At 42.7% G+C, this 23,445-nt stretch overlaps 2 protein-coding genes across 24 annotated transcripts in view; one reads left to right on the top strand and one right to left on the bottom strand.

Moving 5' to 3' along the window:
* The window catches only part of LIMS1 (LIM zinc finger domain containing 1), a 142,613-nt gene that overhangs the window by 5,987 nt on the left and 113,181 nt on the right, over window positions 1-23,445 (bottom strand). For 21 of the 23 annotated variants that reach the window (XM_065526770.2, XM_074011216.1, XM_074011214.1 and 18 more), the window contains 7 exons: window positions 20,842-21,001; window positions 9,055-9,121; window positions 7,451-7,571; window positions 6,865-7,014; window positions 4,598-4,748; window positions 3,927-4,019; window positions 2,578-2,626 (listed from right to left, as the gene is read on the bottom strand). In XM_065526770.2, coding sequence (XP_065382842.1) covers window positions 2,578-2,626; window positions 3,927-4,019; window positions 4,598-4,748; window positions 6,865-7,014; window positions 7,451-7,571; window positions 9,055-9,121; window positions 20,842-21,001 — 791 coding nt within the window. The remainder of the gene's footprint in view (window positions 1-2,577; window positions 2,627-3,926; window positions 4,020-4,597; window positions 4,749-6,864; window positions 7,015-7,450; window positions 7,572-9,054; window positions 9,122-20,841; window positions 21,002-23,445) is intronic. The other 2 variants (XM_074011223.1, XM_074011224.1) reach the window with 1 other exon arrangement.
* LOC107127041 (large ribosomal subunit protein eL31-like) lies at window positions 618-1,080 on the top strand. The gene has a single exon (XM_045368857.3). It carries the CDS (start codon window positions 642-644, stop codon window positions 1,017-1,019), a length of 378 nt encoding a protein of 125 aa, XP_045224792.2. The 5' UTR covers window positions 618-641; the 3' UTR covers window positions 1,020-1,080.

Here is a 23,445-nt window from a genome sequence, read left to right as displayed (position 1 = left end):
AAAGTGCTGGGACTACAGGCGTGAGCCACTGCGCCCGGCTTATACCTGGCTAATTTTTATATTTTTTGTAGAAACACAGTTTTGCCATGTTTCCCAGGCCGGTCTTGAACTCCTGGGCTCAAGCAATCTCCCTGCCTCAGTCTCCCAAAATGCTGAGATTACAGGCATGAGCCACCATGCCCAGCCAAAGAACCTCTTTCTTGAGAGCTTCTTTTCTTTTGTTTTTCAGACAGGGTCTCGCTCTGTTGCCCAGGCTGTACTGCAGTGGTGTGATCACAGCTCGAACTCCTGGGCTCAGGCAGTCTTCTCATCTCATCCTCCTGTGTAGCTGGGACCACAGGTGTGTGCCACCATATCTGGCTAATTTTTTATTTTTATTTTGTAGAGATGGAGGGTCTTGCTATGTTGCCCAGGCTGGTCTTGAACGCCTGGCCCCAAGAAATTCTTCTGCCTTGGCCTCCTTAAGTGCTGGGATTACAGGTGTAAGCCACCACACCCGGCCCTCAACCTTTATGTATACAGTTGTTGCTCAGTATGTGCAGGATGCTGTTTCTAGGATGCCTTGAGGATACCAAAATCTAAGATGCTCAAGTCCCTGATATAAAATGCATATAGCAGCTTTCCAGCTTGGACCCGGCAGAATGGCTCCCGCAAAGAAGGGTGGCGAGAAGAAAAAGGGCCGTTCTGCCATCGACGAGGTGGTGACCCGAGAATACACCATCAACATTCACAAGCGCATCCATGGAGGGGGCTTCCAGAAGTGTGCCCCTCGGGCACTCAAAGAGATTCGGAAATTTGCCATGAAGGAGATGGGAACTCCAGATGTGCGCATTGATACCAGGCTCAACAAAGCTGTCTGGGCCAAAGGAATAAGGAATGTCCCATACCGAATCCGTGTGCGGCTGTCCAGAAAACATAATGAGGATGAAGATTCACCAAATAAACTCTATACTTTGGTTGCCTATGTACCTGTTACCACTTTCAAAAATCTACAGACAGTCAATGTGGATGAGAACTAATTGCTGATCATCAAATACATCAAATAAAGTTATAAAATTGAAAAAATAAAATAAAATAAAATAAAATGCATATAGCCTATGTACATTGTCTTGTATACTTTTTTTTTTTTTTTCTGAGACGAAGTTTCGCTCTTGTTGCCCAGGCTGGAGTGCAATGGTGTGATCTTGGCTCACGGCAACCTCAAGTGATTCTCCTGCCTCTGCCTCCCGAGTAGCTGGGATTACAGGCATGCACCACCACACCCGGATAATATTTTGTATTTTTAGTAGAGACGGGGTTTCACCATGTTGGCCAGACTGGTCTTGAACTCCTGACCTCAGGTGATCTGCCCGCCTCAGCCTCCCAAAGTGTTGGAATTACAGGCGTGAGCCACTGCTCCTGGTCCTGTCTCATATAGTTTAGATCATCTCTAGATTAATTACAATGCCTAGTACAATGCAAATGATATGTAAATAGTCATTATACTGTATTATTTGTATTGTTATACTGTTATTTTTCTCTAAATATTTTTGATTCATAGTTGGCTGAATCCACGGATGTTTGCATCCAGCTGTTGGATACGGAGGGCTGACTTTAATCTTTCCCTGTCCTTAAGTATCCTGTGAAGTTATAAATGTGTGCCATGTCTTACACCAGCAACTGTGCCCCCTAGACCTGGGCACATGTGGCGACTGTCCATGCCTCATGTTGTTTAGGTGAGCTTGCTGTTTCTGTCCCTACTGCTGTTGGCCCAACACGGAAATATGAACTAGGTATATAATTTTCAAAAATCCAGACATTAACTTATTCGCCCCTGTAGGAGTCTTTTTTCCAGAGCTGGTAACAAGACAGCTTCCTTTGCAGCTTCTTTCACCTGGCGTCTGTTTCACAGAGGAGGGAGGTAAGTTTTATTTTCAATGGCACTAAAGATTGTTTTCCTGGGTTGTTTTCACAAACTGCACATGAACAGTGTTTCAAAAGTATTTCCTGAATTAGGTGATGTCTGCAGGGAGCCATGAATCATGCTGAAAACAGGATTGTTCAAAACTTTGCCAGGAAGTCTCTGGCAGAATTGTGTTAGCGACTGTTAGCAAACACAGCTGCTTCCTTTCTGTTCCAATCAATCAGCCCAGCCTAATTACCAAAGTACATTACCAAAGGGTGGTAAGTCCTAGATATGCTTGCTGATAACTGCCAGGTTTTAGTATATGGAGGTTAAAGTGCCTCTTCCTAACTACAATAGCAGATGAAACCGTTCCTAATAAACGTTGTTGTAGAGTTTCCTGAAACTGGACACAGAAACTAGTCTTAGGGTCCACCAGGGACAGTTCCCATGATTGCTGGCATACAACACTGTGGTAGTGACCGGAAGTAGTATCATAAATCAGTAACAAATCCAACTCTTTGATACTATCATCTTACTGCTACAGATTACTTGGGAAATATGCCAAAGAAAGAGAAAAAGCAACTGATAACGATCATATTCCAAACAATAGCAATCACCAACCTGAATTTCCACATTACCCTAGTGTTTTTGTGTCAAAGTGGTACGAATCTAAAACTCACACAGATACTTACCATCACCTTCTATAACACGATTGCAGTGGAAGCAAACATCACCAAATAGCTGAAAATACAAAAAGGTGGTCAAAGTTCAAGATGTGTTAAATATTTTAGAACACTGAACATTTAAAAATAGCTGGTTATCTAAATTGAGAATTTATCACTACTAGAGAAAATTAGTAAAAGTTCTTTGACAAGTTTTTACTTCTTACAATGAAAGTAATTCACTGTCATCAATTAAAAAGAAAAACTTTCCAGATGACAGTTTGAACACCCAAATAAGTAATGCAAAATACAGAAATCTGTGAGTCCATATGGATAAGAAACAGATAAATGAATAAACCTATAGATAGGAGAGGAGGTGGGCTGTTCCTCAGGCAGAGCCCTGAGGTGGAGACTATGGGTGGAGGATGTGGGGCTGGAGAACTGTCGTTTGCAGCTGGCACAGAGACAAGAATCATCAAGGGGTGCTAAATCTAGGGCAGGTTGATGAGGAACAGGACATTTCCATGGTCATAAAATGAATGCCCACAGATTGCTTCTTTCTTACAAAAGAGGGAAGGAAATTGTAATTCATAGTGATGTTATCGGCCAGCACCATGCCTGGGAGATCACCAGTGGCAGGAGAGGTATAAAGTGCTCCAGAGACAAGGTTCTGAGAGGATGCCTGCCACTGTTATGGGGCTGCAACCTGCTGTGTATAACCTCATCTAAGCACAGAGAAGCAGCAGGTGAACCCAAGTGGAAAGTAGTCTATTAAAAGGGGGTAGGGGCCCTCTGTACCCCTCCAAAATGTCAATGTCATCAAAAATTTGAAAAGGCTCTGGAAATATTCCAGATTTAAGAAGGCTAAAGAAACATCACAACCCCAGGCTGGGTCCAGTCTGGGAGTGGAAAAAGTGCTGTGAGGATGTTACTGACTCAAGCGACAAAATTGGAATAAATGGGTTAAAGTATGGTATCAATATTGATAACTACGATTATGTTAGAGAGTCCCATATTCTTGGGAAATATACACTGAAGTATTTAGGGGTAAAGGAGTATGATGAACTTACTGGCAAATGCTTTAGAAACGGCCATCATACTTGTATATAATATTTACGTAAGTACGTGTTTTACACAGGAAGACCGAGCGCGGGAAACGATAAAGCGAACTGTGGACTTGAATGAAAGGCATACAGGTATTCTTTGTATTTTCCATTTTATAGTTAGCTTCTGAGTCTGAAATTATTTCCCAAATACAAAGTTAAAAACAAATTTCTACTGAACAATGTACATCTTCCAAGAGATTTACTTGTAGTTAAACTACTGATAAGCTTAGGTTCATAAAAGTCTATCTGGCACCCAGTGACTAAGGTCAATACCTGGTTATAGTGGGTTTCACAATACGCCAGGCCTTTCCTCTCGTAATGGCGATGTCCAAGAAAGGGTTTCTCACACTTGGCGCACACAAAATGCTGAAAAGAAAAACTGCTATAGGTCATTTTTGAATTGCCATATTTTATATCTAATAAAGGAAACCCCGAAGTTAACCTATTTTCAGAGAAGACGAATGAAAGTTTGAGACAGTCATTTCATTTGGCCATAAGTGGCCTCATAATATAATACTTTCGCAGTTTTAATTCAGGTGTCTGTCTTTAAAGGTTACTTTAAGACATAGCCTATTACAATAGCCCAAAAAGAGAACAGAGGTGAGCATCTCAGTAGCACCTATAAAGGACGAGCTGCTGCTGGATATAGACCGTGGCACTTCCTGCTTCAAGAAGGCTTTAGGAGCAAAAGTGCACATCCTGTATCATTACTGAGACATTCACAAAAGCAGTGTACATTCTATATTCTTAACTGTCAGCAAAGTCAATTGTCTTTAAAATGTCCATGTTTAATCTTTAGACTCTCCTAATCTTGCCAGGACACCTGAATCACAGAGATTTGAAAGTACTAGTTACCCCTGAATCATGAAGATTTGAAAGTATTGGTTACACCTTAATCATGGAGATTTGAAAGAACTGGTTGCCCTTTGCCATTCAGAACTCACCTCCACATGCCACTGCTTGCCCATGGCGTTCACCACGCGCCCTTCAATGGGCCGTCGGCAAGCGCCACAGATGGGGACCCCCATTTTATCATGGCATGGCAGGCAGTACAGCTCCCCTTTCAGCTCCCGTGCATCGGCAGTCAGTTCCTTCCTGTCCATGAGAAAGACAGCCAGCTTAATACTAATACTAAGAGAGAAAAACGGCCAACCGATGGGGCTAGCACACTTTTCAGGTTTTTAAAGACATTACTATGACGATTCCTGCAAACTTCTTTTTCCCCCTTTAGAGGTGATCAGAGTAACCTGAATTAATAGGCCCGAACAGGTTTCAGACTCCTACCAAAAAATCTGTATCTTAAAAGGATAAGATGCAAGACTAGGTCAGATACACACCAACACACCAGGCATATTCATCATTTCCTTCTTATATTATCACATTACATTTTAGTCCATTTGCCTTCCTTTAAAAGTTACAGGGAATAATCACAGTGCTGAGGGTAGACTCAGTAATACTACCTGCTATGGTGTGACTGTGCCCTCCAAAGTTCATGATTCCCAGTGCAGGTGTTGGGAAGTAAGACCTCTAAGGGTTGATTACATCATGAAGGCTCTGACCTCACGGATGGATTAATGCTGTTATTGAGGGGGTGGGTTCCTTATAAAAGGACGAGTTCAGCCTCCTTCCTTCTCTTCCTTCCCCCCTCTTCTCTCCCCCACCATGTGATGCCCTCTGCTATGTTTTGATGCAGAAGGTCCTCACCAGATGCCAGCCCCTTGATCTTGGACTTTCCAGCCTCCAGAACCATGAGCCAAATACATTTCTGCTGGTTACAAATTACCCAGTTTGTGGTATTCTGTTATAAGCGCATACAATAGACTAAGACATGACCTTTCCAAGCAAACTGAGAAGTTGGGAGACTAGTTCCATTTACTAACATATTTAAATTGTCACAAGCTGTTGAAAAGAGTTATAGGTTAACAGGTTTATTTTCATAAACAATAAAATTCCCAGAATTTCCTTCTCCAAATACTCAAATTAAATATTATTTTCAGTCTCCTGCATCAATAAACATTTGGTCAGAGATGGTCCCAATTAGTCAAATGGATTTGTTCGGATTTCACCCCTTTTATGTAATTCTCTAGGAGAGATGCTAATGAAAAGTGGACAGAGGAGAATCCCCCAAGAGGAAGGATAGGTAAGAAAATGAAGTAAGGCACAAACTGATAATTCATTCATAAAAGATGAGATGGCTGAACTTATACGACCAAACTGTTTTCTTTTTTTTCACTTTTTTTTAATGAGACGGAGTCTTGCTCTGTCATGCAGGCTGAGTGCAGTGGTGCGATCTTGGCTCACGGCAAGCTCCGCCTCCCGGGTTCACACCATTCTCCTGCCCCAGCCTCCCGAGTAGCTGGGACTACAGGTGCCTGCCACCATGCCCGGCTAATTTTTGTATTTTTAGTAGAGATAGGGTTTCACTGTGCTAGCCAGGATGGTCTTGATCTCCTGACCTCGTGATCTACCTGCCTCGGCCTCCCAAAGTGCTGGGATTACAGGTGTGAGCCACCACGCCTGGCCAGTTATTGCTAATTTTCTCAGGCACAATAAGAGTATTGTGGTTCTGACCAGGTGCAGTGGCTCATGCCTATAATCCCAGCACTTTGGGAGGCTGAGATGGGTGCACTGCTTGAGCCCAGGAGTTTGAGACCAGTCTGGGCAACACAGCAAGACTCCATCTCTACAAAAAATTAAAAAAGGGTGGCGTGTGCCTGTGGTCCCAGCTATTCTGGAGGCTGAGGGGGGAGGATTGCTTGAGCCCAGGAGGATGTGGCTGCAGTGAGCTATGACTGCCCACTGCACTTCAGCCTGGGCAATAGAGCGAGACCCTGTCTCAAGAGAAAAATAAAAAAAATTAAAAATAGTATCGTGGTTCCATAGGAAAATGCCCTTATTCTCAGGAGATATATACTGAGAGTCATGAGAAATTTTAGAGGTATGTGTATACATGCACACGCACACACATACACAGGAGGGTGAAACGAGAATGTACTGTATACACACAAGCCTGGCAAAATGTTAACTGGTGAAACAAAATTAAGGGTATACAGGTTTCATTATATCATTCTCTTAACTCTTCTATAGTTTAACATTTTCTAGACTAAAAATTGGAGAAAAACAATTTGGTTTGCTAGAGTAACAGAACTATAGATAAATGTAGTCTTTCATTCCCACTGCTTGTGTAATAAAAAAGAAACAATTCCAGTACCCGCAGTTGGCACAGTTGAAATGGTCTGGATGGTAGGGGTCGTTCTTGAATATCAGAGGCTGCTCGTCGATGATAGCATGGCATTTCTGGCAGATATATTTCCCAAGGCCTCTCGCTTTCTCACGATTATGACAGGGGCGACACAGGTGTCTAAACAGAGCCAAAACTTAAATTTAAAATTTTAGGTTCTTTCTAATGGTTAAAAAGAAATATGCTTCCCTTATCTCTGAAAAGAAATTAAACACACCATTTCTTAAAAAAATCACTCCTGTGCTTAACAGAGCAGAATCAAGCTACACGAAAATTGTGTTCCAACCCTAATATCTGACTGATTTTCATGAAACTCCATCTAGGCACATCCCCCGTTGGTAGTTCAGCCATGCATGGAGCAGTTATGCCCTGTGCACAGCAATGCAAGGGTCCTCTCCCAGCAGCAGCACTCAGTCAACACACTGCAGTGTCTGAGTTCCCATGCCCTCAATTCGGTGTCCTACAGAACTGCCTTACATCCCGCGTGGAGAAGACACGTGATCTTGTCACAGTCACATTATCCACCCACATCTGACAAGGATGAAAATCCACCTACCTCCCAGCATTCTTGACAAACCCGATATCCGCCAGAACTTCCTGGCAGAGGTCACAGCGGAAGCACTCTGGATGCCAGCTGTTATTCATGGCTTTGATAACTCGGCCAATGATGAATTCACCTGTGGGAAAGCAACACACAAAGGATGTTACTAAGTAACAAGCATGGCACTTTATTTACCAAGAGAGCAATTAAGGAAAAACAGTGAGGGAAAAAACCATTTAAGCCTTTCTCAATAAAGGAACTATTTTCATTTTTTTTTTTTTTGAGACAGAGTTTCGCCCTTGTTGTCCAGGCTGGAGTGTAATGGTGCCATCTTGGCTCACTGCAACCTCCACCTCCTGGGTTCAAGCGATTCTCCTGCCTCAGCCTTCCAAGTAGCTGGGATTACAGGCATGCACCACCACGCCCGGCTAATTTTGTATTTTCAGTAGAGATGGGGTTTCTCCATGTTGGTCAGGCTGGTCTCAAATTCCCGACCTCAGGTGATCCTCCCGCCTTGGCCTCCCAAAGTGCTAGGATTATAGGTGTGAGCCACCACACCTGGCCAGTAGAGGAACTTTTTATTTATGTGTCTACCAGAGTAAGCACATTAAAAAAAAGTTTTTATTTCATCTGAGTTTTTGTTTTTGATTCAGTAGCCATGTTTTTGGGCTGTTGTTTCATCTCTGAATCTAGTTTTCCTTTCCAAATGAGGTACTGGGCTGTCTTGAATGCCTTTTGGTTATTTCTGTCATTGTCAACATAGACAACTGAAATCTCCAGCACAGTTTCTAATAACCTATACTTAATTTATTCTTTCATTAAACCTTTAGAACATTCTACTCAGTTCCTTCAATCTCTGGAAACCTAGCAGAGGGATTAGCAACCAGTGAAGTGGACAACATGCAAGCAAGTCCATCGCTTACGCGCCATGCAAGCAATGCTGAAGCATCCCTAAGCATCGAAAGCACCTCACTGATGTCTTCCCTGCCTCTTTCCTGGCAAAACCAAAAGCAAGTAGATAAAGGTTGTGTTAACACAGGAAAAGAACAATCCTAATCGCCACCCGATAGGAGTCCTAGTTCATCCCAAAATACCTCTACCTTAAATGTCCATAAAAATCAATTCTCTCTAGGTTTTGATACTCCTCCAGCTAGTTATATATTAACAATAGGGAAATGGAGTGATGAAGTATCCAACAGTTATTCATAATGAGCACCAAAAACCATCTTTACCATTGATACTTCACCAGTGTGAAATGACTTAAGGAATTTGGAAACTTATTTTTTTTTTCCCCCCAAGATGGAGTTTTGCTCTGTTGCCCAGGCTGGAGTGAAGTGGCCCAATCTGGGCTCACTGCAACCTCTGCCACCTGGGTTAAAGCGATTCTCCTGCCTCAGCCTCTTGAGTAACTGGGATTACAGGCACCTGCCACCACGTCCAGCTAATTTTTGAATTTTTAGTAGAGATGGGGTTTCCCCATGTTGGCCAGGCTGGTGTCAAACTCCTGACCTCAGGTGATCCTCCTCCCTCCGCCTCCCAAAGTGCTAGGATTACAGGTGTGAGCCACCGCACCTGGCCGGAAACTTACTTTTTACTTGACGTTCAGCAGTAAAACTTACCACACTGATGACAGCAAGGGGCAAAGAGCATCTGAAAGTCATGTTCACAGTACTTTCTTCCTTCAAACTGAAAGAGAGGGTACCACCAACTTACAAACACGAAATAATCACAGGAGAAATATAATTATTTGATGGAGATATACAGGAAAGGTGTTTCCGAGCTAAGAGTTTATAACTCTACCGGGATTTAGAAAAGGAGATACACTTTCGCACCATCCATACATCTGCATGTTGGTACAGGAAAGACACATGGAATGAGCTGAGGCCAGAGTGACTAGTACACCTACAGGGATGGTGACCCGGCCTCTGACTGCGCTGAATTGTTTTCTGGCTCAAATACCCTGCCTTTAATGAATCTGATGAAAGCTACGGATCACCTCTCCCTCCAGAAAATATGCACATACATACAACTCACTTCCCACATTTTTTAGGTCGATATCTGTAATTCTCACTGTAACCTTAAATATTTACAAAGGGCAAATATTCTAGCACACTGTACTTTATTTATTTTTTTTAAATGGGAGTCGTGCTATGTTGCCTAGACTGGTTATTGGACTCCTGGCCCAAAGCAATCCTCCTACCTCAGCCTCTCAAAGCACTGGGACCACAGGCGTTAGCCAGTACGCTCAGCCCCAGCACATTTTAAAATGACCAAAATCCATTAAAAAAAATCCTTTTAACAGCCGCGATTTTTACATCTTTCATTTCTTGAACTGTTTCCATTTCATGTCCTCCAATTTTATCCGAGTATATTTTTTGTACTTGTCTTTAACTGATCGCCCTGCCATACTTTTCTGCAATTAAAAAAAAAAAATATATATATACAAAAACCACGAAACTTTAAAATGTGCTTTCTGAATCCATAAGGCTGTAAAGGTTAACATTTATTTTCTTCTGTAATATCATTACAATGATTAGTACAGGACAAGCAAGACATAAATATTAATTTTTTAATACTATCTGTTTACTTGAAAAGCATATCTTAGTGATAGTGAAATGAGTAGGGCTGCCCTTTCCTCCTCCAATTATTTCATGTATCTCATGCATCAATATGGCTTTCCACTAGAAGACTCAGGTTCAATATGAATTCTAGGTCTATTTTCTATTTTGGGTGTTGCTTTTTTAAAAAAATATATAAATGCTAAGAAGCCTTTTTCATATTACCAAGTCGTGAGACTTGTTATAGTACTGTCTCCCCTTGAGTCTTTGAGCTCCTTACAAGTTACATGTCAAAAGTCATACACTGTTTGATTATCAAAATCCATCTTTAACGACATCCATTTTTAATGTATCACTTGTCAACTCAATTTCCTCAAATTATGGCTATAGATTTAGTTCATCCAATTTAGTGAACATATCTACCACAGCTTAACTGGCAAAGTCAGTTCTTACTATTGAACCAACCAAAGCAGATTTTCTCCTAGAAAAATAACTTTTTTTTCCCCCCCGAGTCTCACTCTGTTGCCCAGGCTGGAGTGCAGAGGTACAATCTTGGCTCACTGTAACCTCTGCCTCTTGGGTTCAAGCGATTCTCCTGCCTCAGCTTCCTGAGTAGCTGGGATTAGAGGCACCCGCCACCATATCCAGCTAATTTTTGTATTTTTAATAGAGACAGGGTTTCACCATGTTGGCCAGGCTGGTCTTGAACTCCTGACCTCAAGTGATCCGCCTGCCTTGGCCTCCCAAAGTGCTGGGATTACAGGTGTGAGCTACTATGTTCAGCTTTCATTTAATTCAAATTAATAAGCTGTCATATATTTAATGTATCTTTTTGTTTTTAGACTAGGTCTTGCTATGTTGTTCAGGCTTGTCTTGAACTCTTGGGCTCAAGTGATCCTTCCACATCAGCCTCTTGAGTAGCTGGGATTACAGGCACACACTACCTTGCCCAGATTAATGTATTTGGTTTTAAAGTTTATTAACAGAGGAGAATAAATTGATATGCTATTACTCATACTCTGCCATACTACATTATAATGTGAAGTCAAAAGTACAAGTATTTATGAAGTGTGATATATTTCTGATAAATGTATGCCATCTATGTGTATAAAAATCTGATGTTTAGCTTTTAGCAGTAATTCATGGAACTACCATATGATCCAGCAATCTCACTACTGGGAATATATCCAAAGGAAATAGAATCAATATGTGGAAGAGATATCTGCACTCTCATGTTTAGTGCAGCACTATTCACAATAGCCAAGATTTGGAAGCAACCTAACTGTCCATCAACAGATGAATGGATAAAAAAAATATGGTACATATACCCAGTGGAGTACTCTTTGGCCATACAAAAGAATGAGATCTTGTCATCTGTGGCGACATGGATGAACCTGGAGGACGTTACATTAAGTGAAATAAGCACTGAAGGACAAATACTACATGATCTCACTCATATGTGGAATCTTTTTTTTTTTTTTTTTTTTTTTGAGACGGAGTCTGGCTCTGTTGCCCAGGCTAGAGTGCAGTGGCCGGATCTCAGCTCACTGCAAGCTCCGCCTCCCGGGTTTACGCCATTCTCCTGCCTCAGCGTCCCGAGTAGCTGGGACTACAGGCGCCCGCCACCTCGCCCGGCTAGTTTTTTTGTATTTTTTAGTAGAGACGGGGTTTCACCGTGTTAGCCAGGATGGTCTCGATCTCCTGACCTCGTGATCCGCCCGTCTCGGCCTCCCAAAGTGCTGAGATTACAGGCTTGACCCACCGCGCCCGGCCATGTGGAATCTAAAGAGGTTGATTTCATAGAAATAGTAAGATAGAGGCTGCCGGAGCCTGGGGAGAATGGAGTGGAGAGCATGGGGAGAAGATGATCAATGGGTACAAAGTTACAGTTGGGATGAGTAAGTTCTAGTGTTCTATTGCACAGTAGCGTGACTGTGGTTAATAATATTGCATTTCAAAATAGCTATTTCAAAATAGCTAGGAAAGGGGTATTCTGAATGTTCTCACTACAAAGAAATTATAAATGTACGAGGTGATGGATATGTTAAATACCCTGATTTGATTTTTACACAATGTATACATGTATTGAAACATCACACTGTGCCTCATATGTGTAATTATTATGTCAGTTAGAAACAAACAAACAAAAAAATAAAACGACCACAAAACAGCCTTCTGTATATTCTGGGTCTGCATCCTTGGATTCAATCAACCAAGGATAAAAAAATATGTGGAGGGAAAAACCCCAAACAATAAAAAATACCACTAGAAAAATAAAAATAAGACAAATTTAAAAACACAGTATAACAACTATTTACAGAGCATTTACATTTCATTAGCTATTATAAGTAATCTAGAGGTAATGAAAAGTATAAGGAGGATGTGCATAGGTTATATGCAAATAAGTACACCATTTTATATCAGGGACTTGAGCGTTCGAAGATTTTGGTAAACTCTGAGGGTGAGGTGGGAGTGGGGTGGAGGGGGTGTCCTGGAACCAATCCTCTGTGGACACCATAAGACAACTGTATAAAAACTCAGAAATAACTCCATTAATTTAGTTAGAAATGATCAACTTTTATTCTGTATTAAATGAAAGAGAATGATGCATATTGCATAAAAACACAAAAAAGTAGCCCAGCAGTTAACATATATATAGATTTTAGAAGGTGTATATATATATATATATTTTGGAAGGTTGAAAATATAATCCCTGGCTAAGATAAAATAAAATTAGGATTAGCTGTAATTTGGAAACACCTTTTAACAAGACAGGTAGGAGTCAAGAACACTGACCATGGATCCAGACTGCCTGCGTTCAAGATCTGACTGAAAGACTCATTCAAGTTGCTTAACCTTTCAGGGCCTCCCAAGAGTCAAAAAGCGATAATGCTTTGGTCTGTTTGTTCTAGCTCATGGCATGCCCTCACTGGGACATTGTGAAATACATATTTGGTCTTCCTCCCAGTTTCTTGGCATACAGCTCCTAAAATCCTTGGAATCTTAAAAGTGATGTCTTTTTATATGTTAATGAGGTGACTCATGACTGGCAGCCCCTGGGTAGATTCAGGATGGGACTGGGTTACCAGAAAGACCAAGGCAGACTTAGACGGTTGGGGTTTTCAGCCCCACCCTCCAGCCTCCAGGGAAGGCAGAGAGGAGCTGAAGGTGAAGTTGATCACGATGGCCAAGTGTTTAATGAATCACGCCCACATAACGAAGCCTCCGTAAACACGTGAAAGGACAGGTGCAGACAGCCTCTGGACAGCTGAACACAGTGCAGCTTCCCAGAGGGTGGTGCAGCCAGAGAAGGTGCGGAGGCTCTGACCACCTTCCCCCATATACCTCACCCTATTTATCTCTTCATCTGTAGCCTTTGTAATATCCTTTTTTAAAGTTTATTTTTATGTATTATTATTATTATTATTTTTTCAGAAACAGGGTCTTGCCCTGTTTTTCAGGCTGGAGTGCAGTGGCATGAGTATAGCTCACTGTAGCCTCCAACTCCTGGGCTCAAATGATCTTCCCACCTCAGCCTCCCAAGTAGCTGGGACTGTGTGTGTCATCATGCCTGGCTAATTTTGTTATTTTTTGTAGAGACGGGATCTCACTATGTTGTCCAGGCTGCTCTTGAACTCCTGGCTTCAAGCAATCCTCCCACCTGAGTCTGTCAAAGTGCTAGGATTACAGGTGTGCTCCACCATGCCTGGCTGGTAATATTGTTTATAATAAACTGGTAAAGCCAGGCATGGTATCATGTGCCTATAGTCCCAGCTACTGGGAAGGCGGAGGCAGGAAGACTGCTTGAGTCCACGAGATGGAGGCTGCAGTGAACTGCGATTGTTCCACTGCACTCCAGTTTAGGCGACAGAGCTTGGCCTTGTCTCAAAACAAACAAACAAACAAAATACTAATAATAAACCAGTAAACGTGTTTCCCTGAGCTCTATGAGTTGCTCTAGCAAATTAACAGAACCAGAAGAGGGGGCTGTGGGATCCCCAATTTACAGAGCATGTCAGCCAGAAGTACAGAGAAAGCAATCTGGGGCTTTCAATTGGCATCAGAAGGAGAAGACAGTCCTGTGGCTGACCCCTCAATCTGTGGGATCTGAGGCTATCTCCAGGTAGATAGTGTGGGAACTGAATCAGAGAACGCCCAGCTGGTGTCCACTGCAGAACTGATTGCTTGCTTTGTGTGTGGGGAAAAACTTCCATATATTTGGTCACAGAAGAACTTCTGTGGTGACTGTTGTGGTGTGCAAGCAGAAGAAAAATGGTTTGTGTTTTCTATCCAGCTCATTCACAATTTCTTACCAATGCTCTTTGCTTTGCTCTCCCAGAGCTTTCTCTTAAAAAGGATGAATTCTTCTGAAATTAGTCGGGGGATGAAAAAGGCTAAGTCCTAAAAGGAAAGCTGTTGGCTGGGCGCAGTGGCTCACGCCTGTAATCTCAGCACTTTGGAAGGCTGAGATGGGCAGATCACAAGATCAGGAGTTCGAGACCAGCCTGACCAACATGTTGAAACCTGTCTCTACTAAAAATACAAAAATTAGCCAGCTGTGGTGGCATGCGCCTGTAATTCCAGCTACTGAGGAGGCCGAGTCAGGAGAATTGCTTGAACCCAGGAGGCAGAGGTTGCAGTGAGCCGAGATGGTGCCACTGCACTCCAGCCTGGGCAACAGAGCAAAACTCAGAAAGAAATAAAGAAAGAAGAAAGAAGCAAGAAAAGAAAGGAAAAGAAAGGAAAAGGAAAGGAAAGGAAAGAAGGAAGGAAGGAAGAAAGAGAGAAAAAAAAAAAAGAAAGAAAGAAAGAGAAAAAGAAAGAAAGAAAGCTGTTGTAACTACTGTCTACATCTCTAAACTCAGCATATACAATCATGCGCTGGATAACATTTCTGTCAACAATGAACCATATACACTACCATGGTATATGGTATATTTACTGTACTTTTTCTAAGTTTGGATACTTTTAGATACACAAATACTCACCATTGTGTTACAACTGCCTGCGGTATTCTGTATAGTAACATGCTGTACAGGTTTGTAGCCTAGAGGAATAGCTTATACCATATAGACTAGATGTGCTGTAGGCTATTACACTTAGGTTAAATACATTCTCTGATTTTTGCACAACAATGAACTCGCCTAATGACACCTTTCTCAGACATTTCCCTGTGGTTAAGGGACGTGCATATCTGTACCTGAATACAGGATATCCAACACAGTTCCTAAAGCCAAGCTTCTCCTTAACAAGAAAATATACAAGGCAGGGAAAGACTAAGCTTATGGGTTTCAGCACTCCTAACTAATCCTTTTTGATGGGTATCCTGGAGCAATTAATGGTAGTAAGATTTGAGATTTCTTTCTTTTGCAATGTGAGAGAAGTGCTATTGTGAATATAAGTATGTTTTCAGTCAAAGAGAAAAGGATCCAGAAATTGAGACCTTTAAAACCAGAATAAGAGGACTTAGAAATAGATTTCCTTGCCACCATTCATCCTGCAAATCTCCTGCACTCTGGGCTATGCTTCTCCAGTGTCACAACGACTGTTAATTCCAGGTGGAGAACTTCTGCTATAACGAGCTGCCTCTTTTCTACAGAGTGTAGAAATGATCAAACACAGTATAGCCCAACTTTTGGGTCTGACAGGCCAGAAGTTTATCCAAAGTAAAACTCCAGGATTTAAATTTTTTAAAAAGTCAAGAATCATAAATTGGGAAGAATTAAACTTCTATAAACATAGCTTTTCTAGGTAACTCCACATTACATCCCAAAATTGATTTAAACAAGGAATACAATAAGCCTATTAGAAATATTAAAGGTCCAAATTAGTGGTATTTATAAACAAAATGCCGTAAGAACCCTGAGGTCCCACCACCTGTGGAAATGGGTCGCTCTGTGTGGGGGAAGATGAACTCCAAGAACGGCTCTGTTCTTAACTGTTTTAAGTTTTGGAGTTCTGTAAATATTCCCTTCAGGGGAAAAAACAGAATTATTCTGAGCTTTCAAGTAAGCTCAGGATGAGAAATCAGCTGCAAGTCTCATTTCCAGTCAAGTGCAGATTTGCAAATCTTCATTTGGTGCTTTACACCGGTTTGTCATAAACTGCCCTGAAGTGAGTGGGTCCACAGATAAACAGATGTGCTGGTTGGAAGTGGCTTCCATTCTCAGTTTCCGCCTTCCTGAATAATCAGAGTAAATGAGTGAAGAAACCTCTCTGTAAAACATCTTGCTACAAACTTACTCATCATAAATGGGTCTTTCCTGGCCAGGGGCAGTGGCTCACGCCTGTAAACTCAGCACTTTGGGAGGACAAGGCGAGCAGATCACCTGAGGTCGGGAGTTTGAGACCAGCCTGACCAACATGGAGAAACCCCGTCTCTACTAAAAATACAAAATTAGCCGGGCGTGGTGGCACATGCCTGTAATCCCAGCTACTTGGGAGGCTGAGGCAGGAGAATTGCTTGAACCTGCGAGATGGAGGTTGTCGTGAGCTAAGATTGCGCATTTGCATTCCAGCCTGGGCAACAAGAGTGAAACTCCATCTCAAAAAAAATAAAAAAAAAAATAAAAATATGGATCTTTCCTGTTAATGCATTTTGTGATGGGAAAAAAGGACATTTGTGAAATTCAAACTAAGGAGAGAGAAATGTGAAGCACCAACAAAGAACCCAGCCCTGAGAATGTACTAAGTCAGGGTTAATCAGCTGCACACCAGGTCCCTGGTCCTTGGTTCAGTCCATCACACTCTGCAACACTTCCTGGACTTAAATCACTCTTGCAACTGTTGGCTCCACCTCACTCCCAAAAGTATTTTCTTATGGAAAAAATTAAGATATTCCTTTTACTGGAGATAACGCTGGATGTCACAAAGTTAGATTGAGGAATCACTAAAGTTAGCGTTAGGGCCTCTAGGCTGAAAGCGTATTTTCCCAGGGAAATGGCATCTAATCACTTGAGTACAGGAAGTCGAGACCAGCCTGGGCAACATGGCAAGACCCTGTTTCTGCAAAAAAATTTTTTTAATTATCTGGCTGTGGTAGTGTGCGCCTGTAGTCCCAGCTCCTAGGGAGGCTGAGATGGGAGGATTGCTTGAGCCCAGAAGTCAAGGCTGCAGTGAGCCATGATGGTGCCACTGCACTCCAGCCTGGGTAACAGGGTGAGACCCTGTCTTAAGAAAAAGAAAAAAAGGCCAGGCGTGGTGGCTCAAGCCTGTAATCCCAGCACTTTGGAGGCCGAGATGGGCGGATCACAAGGTCAGGAGATCGAGACCATCCTGTCTAACATGGTGAAACCCCATCTCTACTAAAAAAAATACAAAAAACTAGCCGGGCGAGGTGGCAGGTGCCTGTAGTCCCAGCTACTCGGGAGGCTGAGGCAGGAGAACGGTGTAAACCCGGGAGGGAGAGCTTGCAGTGAGCCGAGATCCGGCCACTGCACTCCAGCCTGGGCGACAGAGCAAGACTCCGTCTCAAAAAAAAAAAAAAAAAAAAGAAAAGAAAAGAGAAACTGTAGTTGAGACAGAAATACTGGTGCTCATTTCTTCAGATATATGTTCTAGTTAAGTGGTTAGGAAACAAGGATCTCATTCCATACTTGCCTCTGTGGCCAAAGGGAAGAATGTCCTATTTAATTCAAAGTACCACAAAGTTCTACCATAAAAGTAAATCACATTTTCAAGGGGAAGCCAGTGCACAGAACCCACCTCTAAGTCTTCACAGCTAGTCTTCTAGAGAAAAGAACACATAGAGGCTGTGGAAATCAGGGAAGGAAGTTGTTCTGATAATGAGACAAAAGCAATAACCAAGATACAGAGTGGCGAAGATGCATTTGTTATTATACAAAGACTGAAGCACATCAGTCATGTCCCACATGGAAGGCAAACCGGGTAAGCTTCCAAGCTTCCTTTTCTGGAAAACAACTTATTGCTGATATAATTGAAAGTAAAGATTATTTGTTAGCAGCCTTGGATGGTTTTTTCTCTAATATCATTTAACCAAAAAGAAATTTCTTATTCTCCACATGCGGGTTTACACATTCCTGGGCTGGTTTTAATGATAAACAATGTAGCCAAAATAGTAATCTTCCTCAGGACCCAACAGCTTGAACTGGGCAACAGCCCATGAATAGCCTAGTTCTGGGTATTCAACACATCTTTTGGAATAACAGCACACAGACCCAGGGAGGGTATTTATAGTCCAGTGTGAGGGGTGGGCAGGACGAGATGAGTCACACTTTATTCTTCGCTGCTCAAGGCTGTTCTGAGCCTTTCCCTCTGACTCAGCACCAGTGGCCTCACAGCTGACAGGGCCTAAATGCGGCAGCAGGAGCTCAGGAAGCGGTCATGCTGCTTAATGAAGGTAGCTTAACCATCATGTTCATTCCTAAGTCACAGGCAAAATGGGAGAAAGAAGGTGACGGAGTGCTGGGGCTCCAGGGTGCTCTCATGGGAAACAGCAGGCCAGGGATATAAGGAAAATGTTTGGGACAACAGAGCCTGTCTTTTTCTCTGAGTTCTTCTCTATTGCTCCCCTGGACCAAGCTCTCCTAAGGCCTTTGTCATAATCGCCCATTTCAATAAAAATATATTTAAAAAGAATATGTCAGGGAAAGAATACTGTATTGGATACTAGGAGACCAGATAGGTTCTCATCTCTTTCATGTCACAAACAAGCTGTGTTATCAGACATTTCAACCTCTCTGGACCACAGGATTAAAAAAAAAAAAAGGGAGGGATAAAGAAGGGATTCATATAGTGAGAAGACCAATGCTCTCTCCAAGCCAGCTTTCCAGAATTCCCTTCAATGTGCCTTGGGAGTCTCATCTCCTTCCTTGCCACAGTCCTGGCAGGCCTCCATGGTGCTGAGGTAGAGCAGGTCCTCAGGTCCCTCTACCTGAATTGAGTCATGGCTCACCACCACTAGCACCAGCAAACGCCCTCTCTTCTTGCTGCCTTAGCACCTAGGGATTTCCTTTTCCTTCTCCTCACCAGCCAATCACAGTCTACCTATAGCCTCAGTAGGGGTCTCTATGCCTGATGCCTCCATTCACACCTCTGGAGCTCCTCTCCCGCCCTCTTCTGCTGTGGTACATTGGCCTCTCCTGCTCCTGTCCATCCTCACAACTGTCATTTGCCCATCCCTAAACCCATCATCCTTGCCCAAAAGACTCCCACTGCCCAGGGAAGGAGTCAGGAAGAACAGGAAAAACTGCAAGAAAATACACAGAGCATGTTTGGAGGTCTAAAGAAATAAAGTAAAAAAAAGAATTAGAAGAAAAGAGAAAATGAAGACCTCTTTCCACTGCTAAGGTTTTTGTTGTCGGGAATGTGTGTTTTGGGGACACAATAGGAGCTTAAAAAAAATGTGTACTAGTGAATAAAATAGCATTCCCTAACCCAAACCCTTAAAGCTGTTTCCCAGAGTGACATTATTACATACTTGCTAGCCCTAAATTTCATGTACCCGTGATGGGGTAAACAGCTTTTCTGTGGGCTGGCCTGGGAACCCCCATCTCATGATGTTTGTTTCTATGGGAAAATGCTGCCTGAGAGGCACACAACGGACTTACCAATGATCTTTGTAAACTACCTTTCCTTGCTCAAGCATGGTTTATATAACAGGGAAATATAAAAATCCACTAGGCAAAGGAAGAAATCAAAGAGCAGCCACCTCCAGCTATAAAATAATTCTACATACATATATTATCATATATAGATGTGCAGATATGTACAAATATGTAAGAAGTAAGGTGGTAACAGTAAATTACCTATTTGATCTAACACACACCAAATACCTCATTCTCACCTTCATTTACAGCCTGGGGTCAGCATCCCTAGATTATCCCCCAAAATACATGTTTACTGTGAGAAAGGGGTTTCAGTAGGCTGGACATGGTGGTTCATGCCTGTAATCCTAGCACTTTGGGAGGCCGAGGATCACCTGAGACCAGGAGTTCAAGACCAGCCTGGGCAACATAGACTCCGTTCTAGAAAAAATAAAATTAGTCGGGCGTGGTGGCATACGCCTGTAGTCCCAGCTACTCAGGAGGCAGAGGCTGGAGGATCACTTGAGCTTAGCAGTTCAAGGCTGCAATGAGCTATAATCATACCACTACACTCTAGCCTGGGCTATACAATAGGACTTTGTCTCAAACAAAACAAAACAATACAAAACAACGAGAAAGGGGTTTCAGTAATGTTGAGAATACCAAATACACTACAAAGGAAGTGCAGACCATATGCTAACACCTGACGGCCAAGAAAAACAAGTATTTGGAAAAGAACATACACACCCAGAAGAGCTAAATGTAGATAAATGTAGACAGTCTAGTTCCCTAAAATACTTATTTTTTCCTTAGAAAATAAATGCATGGACGCTCCTGGCTCGAGGCTGGGAAGTTGTGGAGGGGGTGACGTACAGCACACACTGTCCTTTAGAGCGGGTCCAGTGGTCCTCTGAGAAGCGGGACAGACACAGAGACAGGAATGGGTGAGGTGTGTTGGGGGCCTGAGTGTGGGTGAAGACTCGGAAAGAATTTTGTATGTGGAGCTGAGCTGCTTAGGTCTGAAAGGCTCTGTCATAAGGGACTCTGGGTTCTGAAATAGGACAACGAACTGAGCAATATGAATGCAGGGTTTGTGAGGGTGTCCCATCCATGCCACTGTCCATACGGGCCATACAGATTCCACCTCTGACCTCATAGCTATCAAATACCTGGCATGCATCCGACACTTCAATTCAGTCTTTCCTCATGAAACTGAACATGAAGGAGGAGGCCTCAGAAAAGAAGGGCAGGAAGCGGGAGGGCGGGGAATGGCACCTCCCTGCTTTTGTCTAGCACAACTCACCTCATAGAAGAGTCCTTCTGGGAACTGCTGGAAGCACTGAGCGCACACGAAACACTGTTCATGGTACAGCTCCCCGTTACTGTTTACGATCTTCTCAGCGGGTGCAAAGCCGCCCTTGCAGCGCTCACAAGTGGCGCTGGCCAGGGCATTGGCCATGTTGCTGTAACACACAAAGAACAGCAGGTTGCAGACCGTCAGCCTCTTCTTAGATTGAAGACCAAACCACACCAAGAACCGTGAGCAGCGAATTCTATCTGATCACAAAAACCCTATTTTATCTAAAAAGTTTAGTTTTTCGCTTGTTCCTTACGTGCTCTGAACTTGGACTCCTCAGCCTCTACCCTAGCATCTGAGGCTCTGTAAGGGTGTCCCACTTTGATTCTGTCTCTAACATTTTTGGCATTTTTCTTGCTAAATATATTATGAGTGCGTGCCTACTATGTGTTAGGCACCTGAGACAGAGATGAAAGTTATAAGCTGCTCTCAAGGAACTTGGTTTACGGCTTTATAAGAAGCTTAATTAAAATATCCAAAAGTCAGCATCTCAAGGCCAATTTCTTTCCCTTCTAAGAATAGAATCTAAAATGCTTGTCAACTAAATGCCATACCATATAACCTAGACACAGGTTACCCCTTTGATTAAATTCTGTGGAAAGCAACTGCTTAAGTAACCTTAAAACCAGCCAAGATGCCCCGGTCCTGTTCCCTAATCGGTAAGACGAACCTGATTACCAGTATTATAAAGTGTATCTTAAAACCACAAAATTTTACATAATAAAGATCATTTTACAGATGGCAAAAGAGGTTCACAGAGATGGAAGGATCAGACCAACATCACAAGGCTAATTAGTTAAAGGAAGGCACGGGACTAGAAATCCAGGTTCCCTGCTCATAAAATCACACTCTCAATCAAAACAGATTACACCACGAATTTCAAACACTTGAAAGGACATGACAGGGATACCATCACGTTTCATGGTTAGGAAAGTGATACCAGGCTGTCAAGTAACCACTGTTGTGGCTGGTGGTGTGGGAAATCCCCCCATCAGTAACCCCACTACACCTTAAAACACAGAAGGCATTCAATAAATAATCTCAGGCTCTAACCATTGTGCAGTTTGCAAGAAGAAAAGCAACATGGCAGCTGGGTGAGGTGGCTCACACCTGTAATCCCAGGACTTTGGGAGGCTGAGGCCGATGGATTACTTGAGGTCAAGAGTTCGAGACCAGTGTGACCAACATGGTAAAACCTCGTCTCTAATAAAAATACAAAATTAGCCAGGTGTGGTGGTGCATGCCTGTAGTCCCAGCTGCTTGGGAGGCTGAGGCAAGAGAATCACTTGAACCTGGGAGGCAGAGGTTGCAGTGAGCCGAGATTTCACCACTGCACTCCAGCCTGGGCAACAAGAACAAAACTCCATTTCAAAAAGGAAAAAAAAAAAAGAAAAGAAAAGCAACACGGCTTCGACAGGCATACAATTAGATCAGGATTTCACATGAAGACCTATTTGTAGGGAGAAGGTCCCCCATGCAGGGCAGGAACTGGTCAAGTGGTCCTTCAATTTTTGGCCAGTTTATTTTCACAGAACTACTCACAGCATGAGCTCTACACCTGTGTGTCTAGTCCGCTGGTACAGCTTCTGACCTTCCAAATATTTAATCAATGTACTTCATGAAGTTATTACCAACTTTCTCCTGAATTTTCACAACCAACTAGTGAGACAGACAGGTGGACAGTCTCCATTCTATAGACAGAGTAACTAACTGCCTTGCCCCTATTGGTTTCCAAATTTTGCTGTTTCCTTAGCAAAAGTGGTCCCACTTACTTGCTTCACTCCCCTCCACACCTCTGGAAGACAACTTTCCCTCTGCCTTCCTCCCACAAATGTTTCACAAAACAGTCAGCCCGTTTTGTAGCCTTGCCATAAATAACTGCGTGTAGACACACCATGTTCATCACTTCAGACCAGTCAAAGATCAACTTTATCTAACAGGTTTGAATGCAGAATTAAATGTCACAAAAAAAAGGAAGGAAGGGAGAAAGGGAAGCAGCTTCACTGCTCAGTAAACCTGGCCTAAGCCTCATGTTAAAATGAATTTCCATTTTGTCATTTCAAAGTTCCTGTGGGCTGGGGAAAAAATCTGTACAATTCTCATCATCGCCCAGCTTTGCCACAAGCCAGATGACTGTGGCAGTTTCACAAAACTCTGGAGAGGTCTGTGCTTCTTCCTTCTTCCTGACCAAAGTCCACAGGTGTTCCTGGATGGAGCAACATGGTAAGCTCCACACCTGCCTGGTCATTCTCAGTACTGTTCTCATTATTGTTCCAAGGAAAAAGTATTTAAAACCATTTGGAAACCAGAAGATGCTGCTCAAATATATGGCACTGTGGTTAATTCTAAACCCTCTCAAAAGATTCACCAAACCTCAACAATCTTAATGGGACTCTAAAAGAGCCCAAAAAGAATATTCTAGAATGTCCTGGCTCATTATCACCTAAATCAGTGGTTTCCAAAATGTCGGGGTCACCATGACTCTTTCAGGAGGTGGAAAGCTCCTCTGTTTTCCAACTACATCTCTGTGGGAGGCCACATTTTCTTCAT

The sequence above is a fragment of the Macaca fascicularis genome, chromosome 13 (assembly GCF_037993035.2).
Source record: "Macaca fascicularis isolate 582-1 chromosome 13, T2T-MFA8v1.1".
NCBI classification, from domain to species: Eukaryota; Metazoa; Chordata; class Mammalia; order Primates; family Cercopithecidae; genus Macaca; species Macaca fascicularis.
Note: the sequence above shows the minus strand (reverse complement) of the source record. Positions and strands in the feature narration are given on the sequence as shown.